Genomic DNA, 15,089 nt, shown 5'->3' with positions numbered 1-15,089 from the left:
GTACCACTCATTTGTACGGCATCAGCCTGATTCGTATAAACTACTTTGAACTGTGAAAGCGGTAGAACACAAACCACACAACTCTACAGGAATCTTGATAAAGGAGATCCATGGAGTCATGGTAGCTAGCTAGCCCTTTGGTCACAAGCCAGGGTCTGCTAGGACACCTGGATGAGAGTGTATGGTATTGAAAAACCCGAAACACTCAATGGTTCTGGGAACATGACTGAAGATGTGATTAGAAGCATCAGCAGAATGTATTTCAGTGATTAACCTCATTTTTCTGTCTTGCCTCTGGTGAGGGCGGTCGCATCTTTCTCCGCTCCCTCAACAACACCTGGAGTCGGTCCCGCCTTGTCTCCCTGTAACGTATGTCTGCTCTTAGTGGGACTGTGCCGAAAATGTACTTTTCAGTTCTTATGTGTCTTGTGCATGTTAAGAATTGACAATAAATCATCTTGAATCTTGAATTTTACATTCAGTCCGACACGTTAAAAAAAGTTACTTGACCTGTGAGACAGCACTCTCTGCTGGATTCACAACTGCAGCACCCTTTTCCCCCCTGCAGATAGCGCCATCAAACCACTTTCCTAATTAAATATGCAAATATGTTGGGAGCAAATGCCCGATGTGTTTCATTTACACATTTAGGTTATAAGTCATTGAACACGTAAAAAAGGGGTGTTATTTACATAAGCACATAGCACTCTATAACAGTGCCAACTACAATATTGGTCAGGTAACATTGTTTGAAAACACAGAATTTAGAATAAATACATTATTATTGTGATTATTGTCATTTCAAATGATCAACATCTTCTCCCTTGTTTGGCTTCTTTTTTAAAAAAATAACACCATTTTATTTTTGTTTTCTGTTGTAGTTGGACTCGCCACCGGCAAATTCCCAGTCGCCCTGGGAAAACGTAGAGCTATTGCAGGTAATTGCAAGTGTGCCTTATTTAATTTACAGCATTTAGTCAGGAGGCTGTTCCTCCTTTTCAAATGTTTGTACTTCACACGTTCAACATATATACACACCGTTTGAGACCAGTATGTCGTGAATGGGTGTACTGTATTACCAATAAATATAGGGCACCAGGCCTGAAATTAAACAGTACAATTAAAAATGATAATAGAAGAAAATATCACGGATGCAATTAAAGGCCTACTGAAACCCACTACTACCGACCACGCGGTCTGATAGTTTATATATCAATGATGAAATCTTAACATTGCAACACATGCCAATACGGCCGGGTTAACTTATAAAGTGCAATTTTAAATTTCCTGCGAAACTTCCGGTTGAAAACGTCTATGTATGATGACGTATGCGCGTGACGTCAATCGTTGAAACGGAAGTATTCGGACACATTGTATCCAATACAAAAAGCTCTGTTTTCATCGCAAAATTCCACAGTATTCTGGACATCTGTGTTGGTGAATCTTTTGCAATTTGTTTAATGAACAATGAAGACTGCAAAGAAGAAAACTGTAGGTGGGATCGGTGTATTAGCGGCTGGCTGCAGCAACACAACCAGGAGGACTTTGAGTTGGATAGCAGAAGCGCTATCCGACGCTAGCCGCCGACCGCATCGATGATCGGGTGAAGTCCTTCGTCGCGCCGTCGATCGCCGGAACGCAGGTGAGCACGGGTGTTGATGAGCAGATGAGGGCTGGCTGGCGTAGGTGGATAGCTAATGTTTTTAGCATAGCTCTGTGAGGTCCCGTAGCTAAGTTATCTTCAATGGCGTCGTTAGCAACAGCATTGTTAAGCTTCGCCAGGCTGGAAAGCGTAACCGTGTAGTTACATGTCCATGGTTTAATAGTATTGTTGATTTTCCGTCTATTCCTTCCAGTCAGGGATTTATTTCTTTTGTTTCTATCTGCAGTTAAGCCCGATGCTATCACGTTAGCTCCGTAGCTAAAGTGCTTCGCCGATGTATTGTCGTGGAGATAAAAGTCACTGTGAATGTCCATTTCGCGTTCTCGACTCTCATTTTCAAGAGGATATAGTATCCGAGGTGGTTTAAAATACAAATCCGTGATCCACAATAGAAAAAGGAGAAATTGTGGAATCCAATGAGCCCTTGTACCTAAGTTACGGTCAGAGCGAAAAAAGATACGTCCTGCACTGCACTCTAGTCCTTCACTCTCACGTTCCTAATCCACGAATCTTTCATCCTGGCTCAAATTAATGGGGTAATCGTCGCTTTCTCGGTCCGAATCGCTCTCGCTGCTGGTGTAAACAATGGGGAAATGTGAGGAGCCTTTCAACCTGTGACGTCACGCTACTTCCGGTACAGGCAAGGCTTTTTTTATCAGCGACCAAAAGTTGCGAACTTTATCGTCGATGTTCTCTACTAAATCCTTTCAGCAAAAATATGGCAATATCGCGAAATGATCAAGTATGACATATATAGAATGGATCTGCTATCCCCGTTTAAATTTTAAAAAATTCAGTAGGCCTTTAAATGTTTTGAGAGTGTTAATTAGGGTTGCGAGACGTAAATGATCGATTCTCAAATTGTGGTACGTGTACCACTTTGCTACGCGGGCTCTATCTAGCGGTACCCCTAAGAATCACTTGTTTAAAGTACAGTGTTTTGTTTTTCCTATAATCAAACAGTGTTACTGTTCAAACTGTGTGTAATGTTACAGTGGCCAAAACATTTAATATACTTGTCAAATAAAACCTATGCCTTGTTTTTTTAATGAATACTTAGGCCTACTTTGCTACTGTGTTTTAATGTTGGTCATTATGGTGGTACTTGGAGAGCAAAGTTTTTTTCTGAGGTGGTACTTGGTGAAAAAAGTGTAGGAACCACTGATGTAGACGTTGTGCGATATAAATTTGGCCAACGTTAAAACCGAGCTTTTAAAGGGGAACTGCACTTTTTGGGGGGAATTTTGCCTATCGTTCACAGTCATTATGAAAGACATGACGACAGATGGATTTTTTAACAATGCATTCTAACTCGTAAATAAAAATCAGCTTACAGCTGAGCTAATGGAGGGTCCTCTATTCCGCCTATAAAACCCAATATAAAAGTATTCAAAAAGCGCCAACCGTACTCAATTTACATCTTGAGACTTGAATATTAACCAAGTACCGTATTTTTCGGAGTATAAGTCGCTCCGGAGTATAAATCGCACCAGCCGAAAATGCATAATAAAGAAGGAAAAAAACATATATAAGTCGCACTGGAGTATAAGTCGCATTTTTGGGGGAAATTTATTTGATAAAACCCAACACCAAGAATGGACATTTGAAAGGCAATTTAAAATAAATAAAGAATAGTGAACAACAGGCTGAATAAGTGTACGTTATATGAGGCATAAATAACCAACTGAGAACGTGCCTGCTATGTTAACGTAACATATTATGGTAAGAGTCATTCAAATAACTATAACATATAGAACATGCTATACGTTTACCAAACAATCTGTCACTCCTAATCGCTAAATCCCATGAAATCTTATACGTCTAGTCTCTTACGTGAATGAGCTAAATAACATTATTTGATATTTTACGCTAATGTGTTAATAATTTCACACATAAGTTGCTCCTGAGTATAAGTCGCACCGCCGGCCAAACTATGAAAAAAACTGCGACTTATAGTCCGAAAAATATGGTATTAGTGATATTGTTATTATAAGCGCTAACGCAGACAAACTATTTATAGCGGCGACGTGATCACTACCTTTTCTGCTGATGTTGACATGACCGAGTGGTCTGCTGCTTCCTCGCTTCCTTGCTCCCTGAAGTTTATTGTATATTATAAACCATGCCTCTCACCTGGACAGAAGAAGTCTGAGTAGGTATTCCGACAAGTTGGTACCCTTTGACAGCCAATTTAGACCCAGGAATGGCGAGAACGACACCCCCCTTTTCTTCGTGAGGATTATGAGTCGGTCTTCATCTAAATGGGAATATATCAACATCCTAGCAGCCGGCATCCTAATGACAGCCGACATTGTACAGTAAATGATATTTTTTTGTTTGTTGGCTCTCATAAAGTCTTCAGTGAGTATTAATCAGTGATGAAGAAAAAAAAAACTTGAACGTTGTGATGCGTTTTTTAAAATGAATGCGCCGCGTATGCTTAAAATGATCAAAATACGTAAATATTAAATGTTATTATAAATGTGCTGTTACTACATTACATATATACTGTACTTACATCATGTATATAAAACCTCAATGGAGGTGTTTAGATGTTGTTTAAGGGCTTAATAGGCAGAGTCCTATTGGTAAGCAGAGTTGTATTTAATATTTAGAATGCATACAAAAAAATAACATTTATCATTAGGTCTCTCATAATGATTGTGAACGATAGGCAAAATTCCCCAAAAAAGTGCAGTTCCCTTTTAATACTATCATCATATCGTGATAATGCATGTTGATGATACATTCCCGCTGTGTACCGCAAATCGAGCGAACGAACTCGTCGCAATGTAGCATTCTTGCTTTTTTTTACTATACAAAAAACGTGTAACTCAGTAATCAAATCCCTGGACTTAGGAGGGCTTTGAGGGCAAAAACCAAAGGATTTAAATTTAAGCTAATAATAGGGGGAAAATATATATTTCCATAAATATTGGTACACTGCCATACTGTGTTTTTGTCTGATTATAAGTGAGATGAAACATGAAATCATTCAATGATCTTGAAGAGTATCGGTATCAGCATTAGTATGATCAATACTGCCATTGTAACTGCTTGGTGTTGGATCGACACTCTAATTTGTAATATAAAGTATCAAAATAACAGAAGAATAAGTGATTCTTACATTTTAACAGAAGTGCAGGTAAAAAACTTGTTACAACAAAAAATAACCAGCTCTTAACAGTAAATGAACAAGAAGATTAATAATACCTTTGAGAAAATACAACCGGAAATGACGCATTATGTTAATAAATTAGGAGCCTTTGCAACCCATTTTGTAATTACTTATATTACCATTTATATAAACTAGATGAATATATATCTCATATCCTTTAGCAACGACATGCTATATCTTAAGATCCCTATTTATTTTTGGAACTAAACCTTGCTGGACATTCGGGAAGCCACTTTGAAATCTAACTAAACATCGAGACAATTAATTTTTTAATAATAAAGCAACTGCAGACGCTGAATTATAGATGACAGCAAAACATTTGACTTACAACAGCAGATCAACTGCAAAAAAGAATTGTATATATTTTATAAGCAAATTGCTTGACAACACAAAAATATTTGGTTATGTCGACTAAAGGCATCCCGATCCGATGTTGATAGCAGATATCAGTCTGATACAGTAAAAAACAAGTATCGGATTATATCAGCTACAAGCAGTTCTGCAGCTGGTTAACATTAAAACGTCCTCCGATAAGCACACAAGATTGGTCATTTATAACAGGTAAACATGGCTATAGGCTACTAGGAGCTAGCAGCTACACAACAGCTAAGCACACAATAGCACGCAAGGTAGTCATACTTAATTAAACAACATTGCAGTCTAAACCACATTTGTCAACATGAACAAGGTTTAAATAATTATAGCTGCGTATAAATTACGAAGTATCCAAGGCAGAATGGTATTTGAAGAAATCCAGTAACAAACGTGTCCGCATCATTCAACTTACTGCGTCATGTGTTTAGCTAAATTAATTATTGTACCAATAGATGTCGCCAAAAAAACCACACACAAAAATAAATAAACTATTACCACTCCAGTTCAGCTTAAAGACAGTCTATTCCAAATGGTTGTAATATTCTACATTACAAAATAATTTAAAAAAGATATATGAGTCACGCTGATATCGGATCAATATCATTATCGGCTAAATCTCGAGGCTCCAATATCGGTATTGAAAGAGAAAATTTGTATCCTGACCCCCCTTATAAACAGATCCGACTGAATACAATATCACACGATTATACACACTTGCATAGTCAGCAATAATACAAAGCTAAGATGGGGATGTTTTGTTTAGATAGCTTAGCACAGGGGTCCTTAACCTTTTGGTCCTCGGGGCTCAGCTTTTCCACTCAAATATTTACACTGAATTAGAAATCTTGCTCTTTCATCGTATTTAATAATTATATCTAATTTATTTACAGTTTAACAGGATAAACCTTGTCAAATGATATACGTTTTAATCACATAGATCATTAGCTAGGCTTAGGTCAGTCTGATTACAAAGATAATTAAAGCTGCAAGCAGCGATGGACGGGACCGACTTTGAGGGCTCATAAAATCCAAACCGGAGCAGTACTTAAAACTCTTTCATCAACTTTTAATCAGAAGGGTTCAATCTCTCTCCTGTGCTAATTTGAAGCCGACACGACAAAAGCGCTCAGAGGAGATAATGTTTGAAAAAAGGTGACTGTTTTTACTCAACTTTTGTTTTGAAGGGGGAATTGCAAACTTCCGGTTGATTTTTGCTAGGGGTTGTCAGTGTATGAAATATACGTCTAAGTGAAACCTACATAGAGGTTTTTGTTTCATGTCTCTATGACATTCCTACTGGGAGTTAGTGGCAGTTTTGTCTGTGTTTTCTTCCTAGGGGGCGCTAGAGCGCAATTTTGAGTTTTGGGGTTAGGTTTTTTGATTAGATCGCAATTTTCACCAGTTTTGAAGTGTGTGTCCAATTTCGTGAGTTTTGAAGCATGGTAAGGGGGTCAAATTACAGTTCAAAGAGGCGGCAGTATAATAATAAAACGCTAGAAATACAATATGGTCCTCTGTCCCAAAGGGACATCGGTCCCTAAATACTAATTAAATATACTGCGGAAGAAGGGACTCATAAAAGCTAATGACAAATATTTTTACATTTATATATATTTTTTTAATTGACATACACACAGCGCTAAAATACATACATTCTAACTCAGTAGACAATAAATAACCTGTATGTTTCTGAAACAAACTGTCAATAAAATTAAAGTGCAATTTTAAAAATACAGATTCACCACTTTAGACGTAATTTTTGCGCTTAAGAAACTTCCCTGACTTTAGCTCCAGACTTCTTCTGTTTGTTAAGATTGTCATTACTGCCACAAGTGGTGGAAAAATGTATTGCACACGGACCACGGCTGAGGAGCAGATATTTTTTGTCGGCCCTCTCGGGTGCGCTTGGGGTCCAACAAGGGCCAATTGACATCATTGGATTAATTTTAGCATCTGTGGTGTGCAAAATGTATAAAACCACCAGCCAACGTTTGGAGACCTCTGATTTAGGCTTTTGTGAATCAGTTATTCAAATATTCAAACACAGTGTTACTGTTCAAACTGTGTGTAATGTTACAGTGGCAAAACATATTAAATATACTTTGCCTTGTTTTTTAATGAATATTTAGGCCTACTATGCTACTGTGTTTTAATGTTGGCCATTATAGTGGTACTTGGAGAGCCAAGTGTTTTCTGAGGTGCTACTTGGTGGAAAAAGTTTGAGAACCGCTGTGTTAAATAACCTTGTTATGATTTTACAAAACCCAAAGCCAGTGAAGTTGGCACGTTGTGTAAATGGTAAATAAAAACATAATTTGCAAATCCTTTTCAACCTATATTCAATTGAATAGACTGCAAAGACAAGATAATTAACGTTCGAACTGGAAAACTTTATTTTTTTGCAAATATGAACTCATTTGGAATTTGATGCTTGCAACATGTTTCAAAAAAGCTGGCACGAGTGGCAAAAAAGACTGAGAAAATTGAGGAACGCTCATCAAACACTTATTTGGGAAATCCCACAGGTGAACAGGCTAATTGGGAACAGGTGGGTGCCATGATTGGGTATAAAAGCAACTTCCATGAAATGCTCAGTCATTCACAAACAAGGATGGGGCGAGGGTCACCACTTTGTCAACAAATGCGTGAGCAAATTGTCCAACAGTTTAAGAACAACATTTCTCAAAGAGCTATTGCAAGGAATTTAGGGATTTCACCGTCTACAGTCCGTAATATCATCAAACGGTTCAGAGAATCTGGAGAAATCACTGCACGTAAGCGATGATATTACGGATCCCTCAGGCGGTATTGCATCAGAAAGCGACATCAGTGTGTAAAGGATATCACCACATGGGCTCAGGAACACTTCAGAAAACCACTGTCAATAACTACAGTTTGTCGCTACATCTGTAAGTGCAAGTTAAAACTCTACTATGCAAAGCTACAGGCATTTATCAACAACACCCAGAAACGCCACCGGCTTCGCTGGGTCCGAGCTCATTTAAAGATGGACTGATGCAAAGTGGAAACATTTTCTGTGGTCTGACAAGTCCACATTTGAATTTGTTTTTGGAAACTGTGGACGTCGTGTCCTCCGGAACAAAGAGGAAAAGAACCATCCGGACTGTTATAGGCGCAAAGTTGAAAAGCCAGCATCTGTGATGGTATGGGGGTGTATTAGTGCCCAAGGCATGGGTAAATTACACATCTGTGAAGGCACCATTAATGCTGAAAGGTACATACAGGTTTTGGAGCAACATATGTTGCCATCCAAGCAACGTTATCATGACACCCCTGCTTATTTCAGCAAGACAATGCCAAGCCACGTGTTACATCAACGTGGCTTCATAGTAAAAGAGTGCGGGTACTAGACTGGCCTGCCTGTAGTCCAGACCTGTCTCCCATTGAAAATGTGTGGCGCGATATGAATCCTAAAATACCACAAATACCAAGAATGGGAAATAATTCCACCTGAAAAGCTTCAAAAATTGGTCTCCTCAGTTCCCAAACGTTTACTGAGTGTTGTTAAAAGGAAAGGCCATGTAACACAGTGGTAACAATGCCCCTGTGCCAACTATTTTGCACTGTGCTGCTACCATTAAATTCTAAGTTAATGATTATTTGCTAAAAAACAACAAGTTTCTCAGTTCGAACATTAAATATCTTGTCTTTGCAGTCTATTCAATTGAATATAAGTTGAAAAGGATTTGCAAATCATTGTATTCTGTTTTTATTTACGCCTTACACCACGTGCCAACTTCACTGGTTTTGGATTTTATATAATAGGATGCTCAACTTTCTCTCCTTCTTAGCTACAGTAGGCCCACGGTTCCTGTATCGACATGCATGAAGGTCAGCCTCGGGGACTACGCTTCATTGGCTGTGAGACCTTCGGCGGGAGGACAAAGTCGCTTTGTCCCGCTTGAAGGGGAGTGGAGCGATGGAACAAGCGCCATCATGCCTGTGAAACAAGAAATATCCACTCCATATATGACAGTCGTATAGGCCTCAAAGAATTATGGATTTTGTTATTGTTCTCACTCACATTGTTTGTCAGGTGTTGCACTGTTTTTACGCTTTACTGCACAGGATGCCCATTCAACTATGAGGAATTCACTGCAATTATGCATTTAATTCTAATTCAATGAGCTAATATTACTAGTTATGTACCATACATGCATACCTAGCCGCTTCCTGCTCCATCATTGATTAGAACACAGTGACCAGGTTAGGTTCTGTTGGTCTTGAACCGCAAGATGCAGAGATGGCAGGCGTAGCACCGATAAACATGACTTTAATGTCAATAAGGAAATAGTGCAAATGGTATGTGCACATGCAGGAACAGGAAACAATCTTCGAGCCCTGACTGGAGGGCGAGGCAGGCATAAATACTGTATTTTTCGGACTATAAGTTGCAGTTTTTTTCATAGTTTGGCCGGGGGTGTGAAATTATTAACACATTATCGTAAAATATCAAATAATATTATTTAGCTCATTCACGTAAGAGACTAGACCAGGGGTCGGCAACCTTTACCACTCAAAGAGACATTTTGAAAAGTTTCATAAATTAAAGAAAACAATGGGAGCCACAAAAAAATTTTGAAAATTTAAAATGAAAAACACCGCATACAAAGCTTAAATTGCTTTGCGCTATGTTAACCAAGGGTCTCTGACATACGCACCGGCACGCACTTTAATATGGAAATTTGATGTTAGTGCGGCCCGCGAATTTTAATTGAATGGCGCTTGATAGCGTCTTTCTTGCCAATCCTCCCAATTTTCCGGGAGACTCCCAAATATCAGGACGTGCTGGCACTGCTTTTAGTGCCCTCTACAGTCTGCCCAAACAGCGTACCTGCTTGGCCACATGCAGAATGCAGCTTTTGCTTGCCCACGTAAGTGCCAGCAAGGCATACTTGTTTAACAGCCACACAGCTTACACTGACGGTAGTCGTACAAAAACAACTTTAACACTGTTACGTTACAAATATGCGCCACACTTTGAACCCACACCAAAAAAGAATGACAAACACATTTCTGGAGAACATCTGCACTGTAACACAACATAAACACAACAAATACCCAGAATCCCATGCAGCACTAACTCTTCCGCTGCATGGGACTCTGGGTATTTGTTGTGTTGTGTTACGGTGCGGATGTTCTCCAGAAATGTTTTTGTCATTCTTTTTTGGTGTGGGTTCACAGTGTGGCGCATATTTGTAACGTAACAGTGTTAAAGTTGTTTTTGTACGACTACCGTCAGTGTAAGCTGTGTGGCTGTTGAACAAGTATGCTATGCTGTCTCCTACGTGTGCAAGTAAAAGCAACATATAACATGTGGCCGAGCTGTCATGCTGTTTGTAAATGCTATAGAGGACAATTAATGCAGTGCCATTAGGGCACGCCCTTGATTAAGTAATTAGAGTGAAAATAGGATAATATTTGCCCTGGGAGATTTCTAGGAGAGGCAGTCTCCTGGGAAAATCGGGGGGGTCGTTAAGTATACTGGGAAAACCGGGAGGGTCGGCAAGTATGCAGCTGAGCCGTATCAGAGTGGTCAAAGAGCCGCATGCGGCTCCGGAGCCGCGGGTTGCCGACCCCTGGACTAGACGTATAAGATTTCATGGGATTTAGCGATTAGGAGTGACAGATTGTTTGGTAAACGTATAGCATGTTCTATATGTTATAGTTATTTGAATGACTCTTACCATAATATGTTACGTTAACATACCAGGCACGTTCTCAGTTGGTTATTTATGCCTCATATAACGTACACTTATTCAGCCTGTTGTTCACTATTCTTTATTTATTTTAAATTGCCTTTCAAATGTCTATTCTTGGTGTTGGGTTTTATCAAATACATTTCCCCAAAAAATGCGACTTATACTCCAGTGCGACTTATATATGTGTTTTTCCTTCTTTATTGTGCATTTTCGGCCGGTGTGACTTATACTCCGGAGCGACTTATACTCCGAAAAATACGGTAGGAGCCTGGTGTGGCCAGGCTGCCAATCAGCGGCAGGTGAGGGGAAATAGCGCTCAGGGAAACAAGCAGGAAAAGGAACCAAACGTAGGAGCGCTACAAAGGAAATAAACACAATCCAAGGAAACACAACCAGGCGTGAATGTGACAGATCATCACAGTACCCCTGGCCCACTTTAGGGACGGATTCTAGGTGTCCCACCCCAAAAAAAACTAGGTTCAAAAGTCACGGTAGGGCGGCGAGTCACGTGGCGGTGACGTGTTGAACGCCACTGCATCTGGCGAAGCGGGCGACCACGGAACGCCACTCTCTTAGCCCGATGTGGGCGTCTGATGGCTGCTTGTGCAGGCAGGTAAACTGGAGGTCGCAGAGGTGTCTCCAGGACAAGCACCGACGAAGATTGCGGTACCGTGGGACGGCCCGCTGGAGATGAAGATGGAGGCCCGCCCAAGACGAAGATGACGGCGCCGTGGGACGGCCAGCCAGAGACGAAGATGACGTTTCCCGAGCTGGAGCAGTAGGTGACTGGGCTGTCGGCGTGTCCCGAGCCCGAGCAGCAGGCGGCTGGGCTGTCGGCATGTCCCAAGCTGGCGTCTGCGATGGCCTCACTTGAAGAGGTGAGAGCTGTGCTTCTCCTGTCCCACAGCTGACCTTAGCCCCTCCTCAAGGGACGGATTCCAGATGTCCCAAGAAAGGCTGAGGGAGCGGGAAAGGACCTGGGGGGGTCTCGGGTCCGGGGGGCGGGAACCGAAGAACCAGTCTGTGCAGCACTCAACCCACAGAGCTTGTCCATCAAAGAGACCAAGCGGATACACTTCTCCTCGGCGGCTTTCTCCCAAGTAGCCATTTGTTGCCTCCAGACCGCCCACCAAATCTCTGCAGGGTTCGTATTTGGCCCGATGATTCTGTCAGGTTCTGTTGGTCTTGAACCCCAAGATGCAGAGATGGCAGGCGTAGCGCCGGTAAACATGACTTTAATGTCAAAAGGAAATAGTGCAACTGGTATGTGCACATGCAGGGAACAGGAAACAATCATCGAGCCCTGACTGGAGGGCGAGGCAGGAAAAAATAGCAGCCAGCTGATTGACAACAGGTGTGGCCAGGCTGCCAATCAGCGGCAGGTGAGGGGAAATAGCGCTCAGGGAGACAAGCAGGAAAAGGAACCAAACATAAGAGCGCTACACAGGAAAAAAACACAAACCAAGTAAACACAACCAGACGTGAATGTGACAGATCGTCACAAACATAATTCACAAAGCTGTCACATGGCCTCCTTTGTCCCACAGTGTTAGGGCTCATCTCAAAAAATGATGGTACCGGGATCGAATCCTGGTCAAAGTAGAGTCTGGAATAATACAAAAATTATGTTTTATTAAAATTGTTATTTCACACACACACACATACTTTTTTTCCATTAATTTGTTTTAGTACAAAACATACAACAGTATATAAAAAGGATAACAAATAAATAGATTTATAATCATCCAACTTTTGTTGTACTTAAAAATGTATAACAATTGTATACAAATAGTTTAAATAAAAAAGTGTGACTTTTTTGTATCAATTAGCCTGCTATGACCTGATGAGCAAATAAGTGTTAGGCACAAAATAAACTTTTGTGCCCCCCTCATCCTTTCGGCGGCCGACTACAGCGGAGATTTGTATTTACTGTACTCTACTCATTCAGTTCACCACACTACAACTTTCAAGTCATGTTCAAAGTTGAATTGTTTGGGTGGAAAGTGTGTTGCTGATTACAAACTTCACCATTAAATGTGAATGCAGGAATGTAGCGATGTGAACATTTCATATCATGGTTATTGTGATCGAAATGATCACGGCATTGCTGAATGTGATCAAAAACTACTTGTACACAGTTGTTTTTTTTAAATAACTAAAATAAATATGTTAGAAAACCCACTATTTTGCATGTTTTGTGTTTCTTATACTTCACTAATAATGTTTTAGTCTTGGTATATTATCTGTTTTATTGGCTAAGGTTTTATTGTTTAAATTGGATTGTACTGTAGCACTTTAAGATTTATTCATATGAAAAGTGAGTAACAAATTAAATATACCATATTTATTTTTTTAGTGGGCATTGTGGCGTCCTACTCTGCTCAGCCGTCCTTGAACGCACCGTAAAAACTGGTATTTGAGTATAAAACAATCACTCCAAGCTAAGAGAGCACAGCTTTTAGGGTCCATGTACACAACTGAATATCTTCGTTGCTCAGACAATAATGTTTATATCATTTTAGTTTGGGGTGTGTTGTTATTTAATAGGTAAAGACGTTTATGTCTCTTGTTTTTATGTTAGTATTAAAGCTAGCGAGCTGGTGCCAGTCAGTCTGTGAGCTTATCACAGTGCAGTTATCAATCACGGTTTTTAGATTATTTTATTTTAAAACAGTAATAATAACTGTCGGGAGTTTTACCGCGGTTATCAGTAACACCGTTTATCGGCCCTAAATGTGAAACTCAAACAGTTTTAAAATTTTATTTTAGTCAATTTGATCTTTATGATACAAAATTGTGGTAGATTTTTGTTGTTTGAAAGCCTAATTAGCAGTGTTGGGACTAAAGCGTTACTTTGTAACGCGTTACTGTAACGCCGTTACTTTCGGCGTTAAATAGTAATCTAACGCGTTATTTTTTTAAATTCAGTAACTCAGTTACCGTTACTACATGATGCGTTACTGCGTTATTTTACGTTATTTTTTACGTAGTATCGGCTAGAAACAAAGAAGATCTGAGTGTGTTTTATTGGAACGCTGCGGAAGAGGCGACAAGGAAGAGGCGCGCCGCGTGCTGTATGTGTGTATGTGTGTGTGTGGGAGGGGGCGTGTCTGTGTACTAACAAGACATGGCGAATGCCGAGTTTCTTAACATGGAGATATTCTCACTACTTATCTTTTGTCGACCACAAAGAAAAGAACATTTTAGTTAAATGTAAGTTGTGTCTTGGATCAAAGATCCTATCCTAGCAATTTAAATCTGCTGAAACAGCTACAAAACCAACATGCTTCGACGAAGCTAGTAAAGAGAGACACACTTCACCTCCAAAGCAACAGCGGCTGGATTTTAACGAGGCACTGCGCACTGAAGGTACACACACTCTGTCAATTCTCTTATATACTCTTTCATTCTAGACTTCTAGAGTGTTTGATTATCACATCACTCTAAATGTATAGACTATAAAGTTCACAAACATAAAGAGGGATATTAGTGGGCCAGGCCAATCTTTCCTTATCTCTAAACTAAAACTGGGAAAATGTGTAGAGTGTTCTGGGCTTCAGACATGATTTTATTTCAGAATTCCGTGAGAGAAAAAAACGCCTTTTTAGGCTTTGTGTATGTAGTGTGTGCCTTCCTTGGTTTACAGCTACAGTATGTTGTTATTAGGCTGTTTGTTACGTATGTATGTTATGTTGCAGCTATTTAAAATAGTTTTGTCAATTTGTTCTGGCCTGAAATAAATTGGCCCTTTGAAACATATCTTTGTCTTTGTGTGTTGTATGTAGACCACATTGCTTAGCAGAGTTCAGTGATGCAAATGCATGTCAAGTTGATCAACACATTGTATTATTCTCCACTGCAATAACAGTACTGAAATGAAGGCTAAAAGGGCATTAAAGGGGGCCTTAAAAAAAAAATTTAAAAAAAAAAAAAAAAAAAAAAAAATATATATATATATATATATATATATATATATATATATATATATATATATATATATATATATATATATATATATATATATATATATATATATATATATATATAAGTAACTAAATAGTTACTTTTCACAGTAACGCATTACTTTTTGGTGTAAGTAACTGAGTTAGTAACTGAGTTACTTTTAAAATAAAGTGACTATAGTAACTGT

The 15,089-nt window shown here is 39.5% G+C and overlaps 1 protein-coding gene across 1 annotated transcript in view; it reads left to right on the top strand.

Moving 5' to 3' along the window:
- Positions 1 to 10,090, top strand: part of LOC133642849 (uncharacterized) — a 72,507-nt gene extending 62,417 nt beyond the window's left edge. Inside the window, exons 11-12 of the mRNA XM_062037260.1 lie at positions 882 to 938; positions 9,029 to 10,090. Of these exons, the coding sequence (XP_061893244.1) occupies positions 882 to 938; positions 9,029 to 9,037 (66 nt within the window). The 3' untranslated portion in view covers positions 9,038 to 10,090. The remainder of the gene's footprint in view (positions 1 to 881; positions 939 to 9,028) is intronic.
- The last annotated feature ends 4,999 nt before the right edge of the window (positions 10,091 to 15,089 follow it).

This window comes from Entelurus aequoreus, linkage group LG25, assembly GCF_033978785.1.
Source record: "Entelurus aequoreus isolate RoL-2023_Sb linkage group LG25, RoL_Eaeq_v1.1, whole genome shotgun sequence".
Lineage (NCBI taxonomy): Eukaryota > Metazoa > Chordata > Actinopteri > Syngnathiformes > Syngnathidae > Entelurus > Entelurus aequoreus.
The sequence above is the reverse complement of the archived record's forward strand: the minus strand, read 5'-3'. Positions and strand labels throughout refer to the sequence as shown.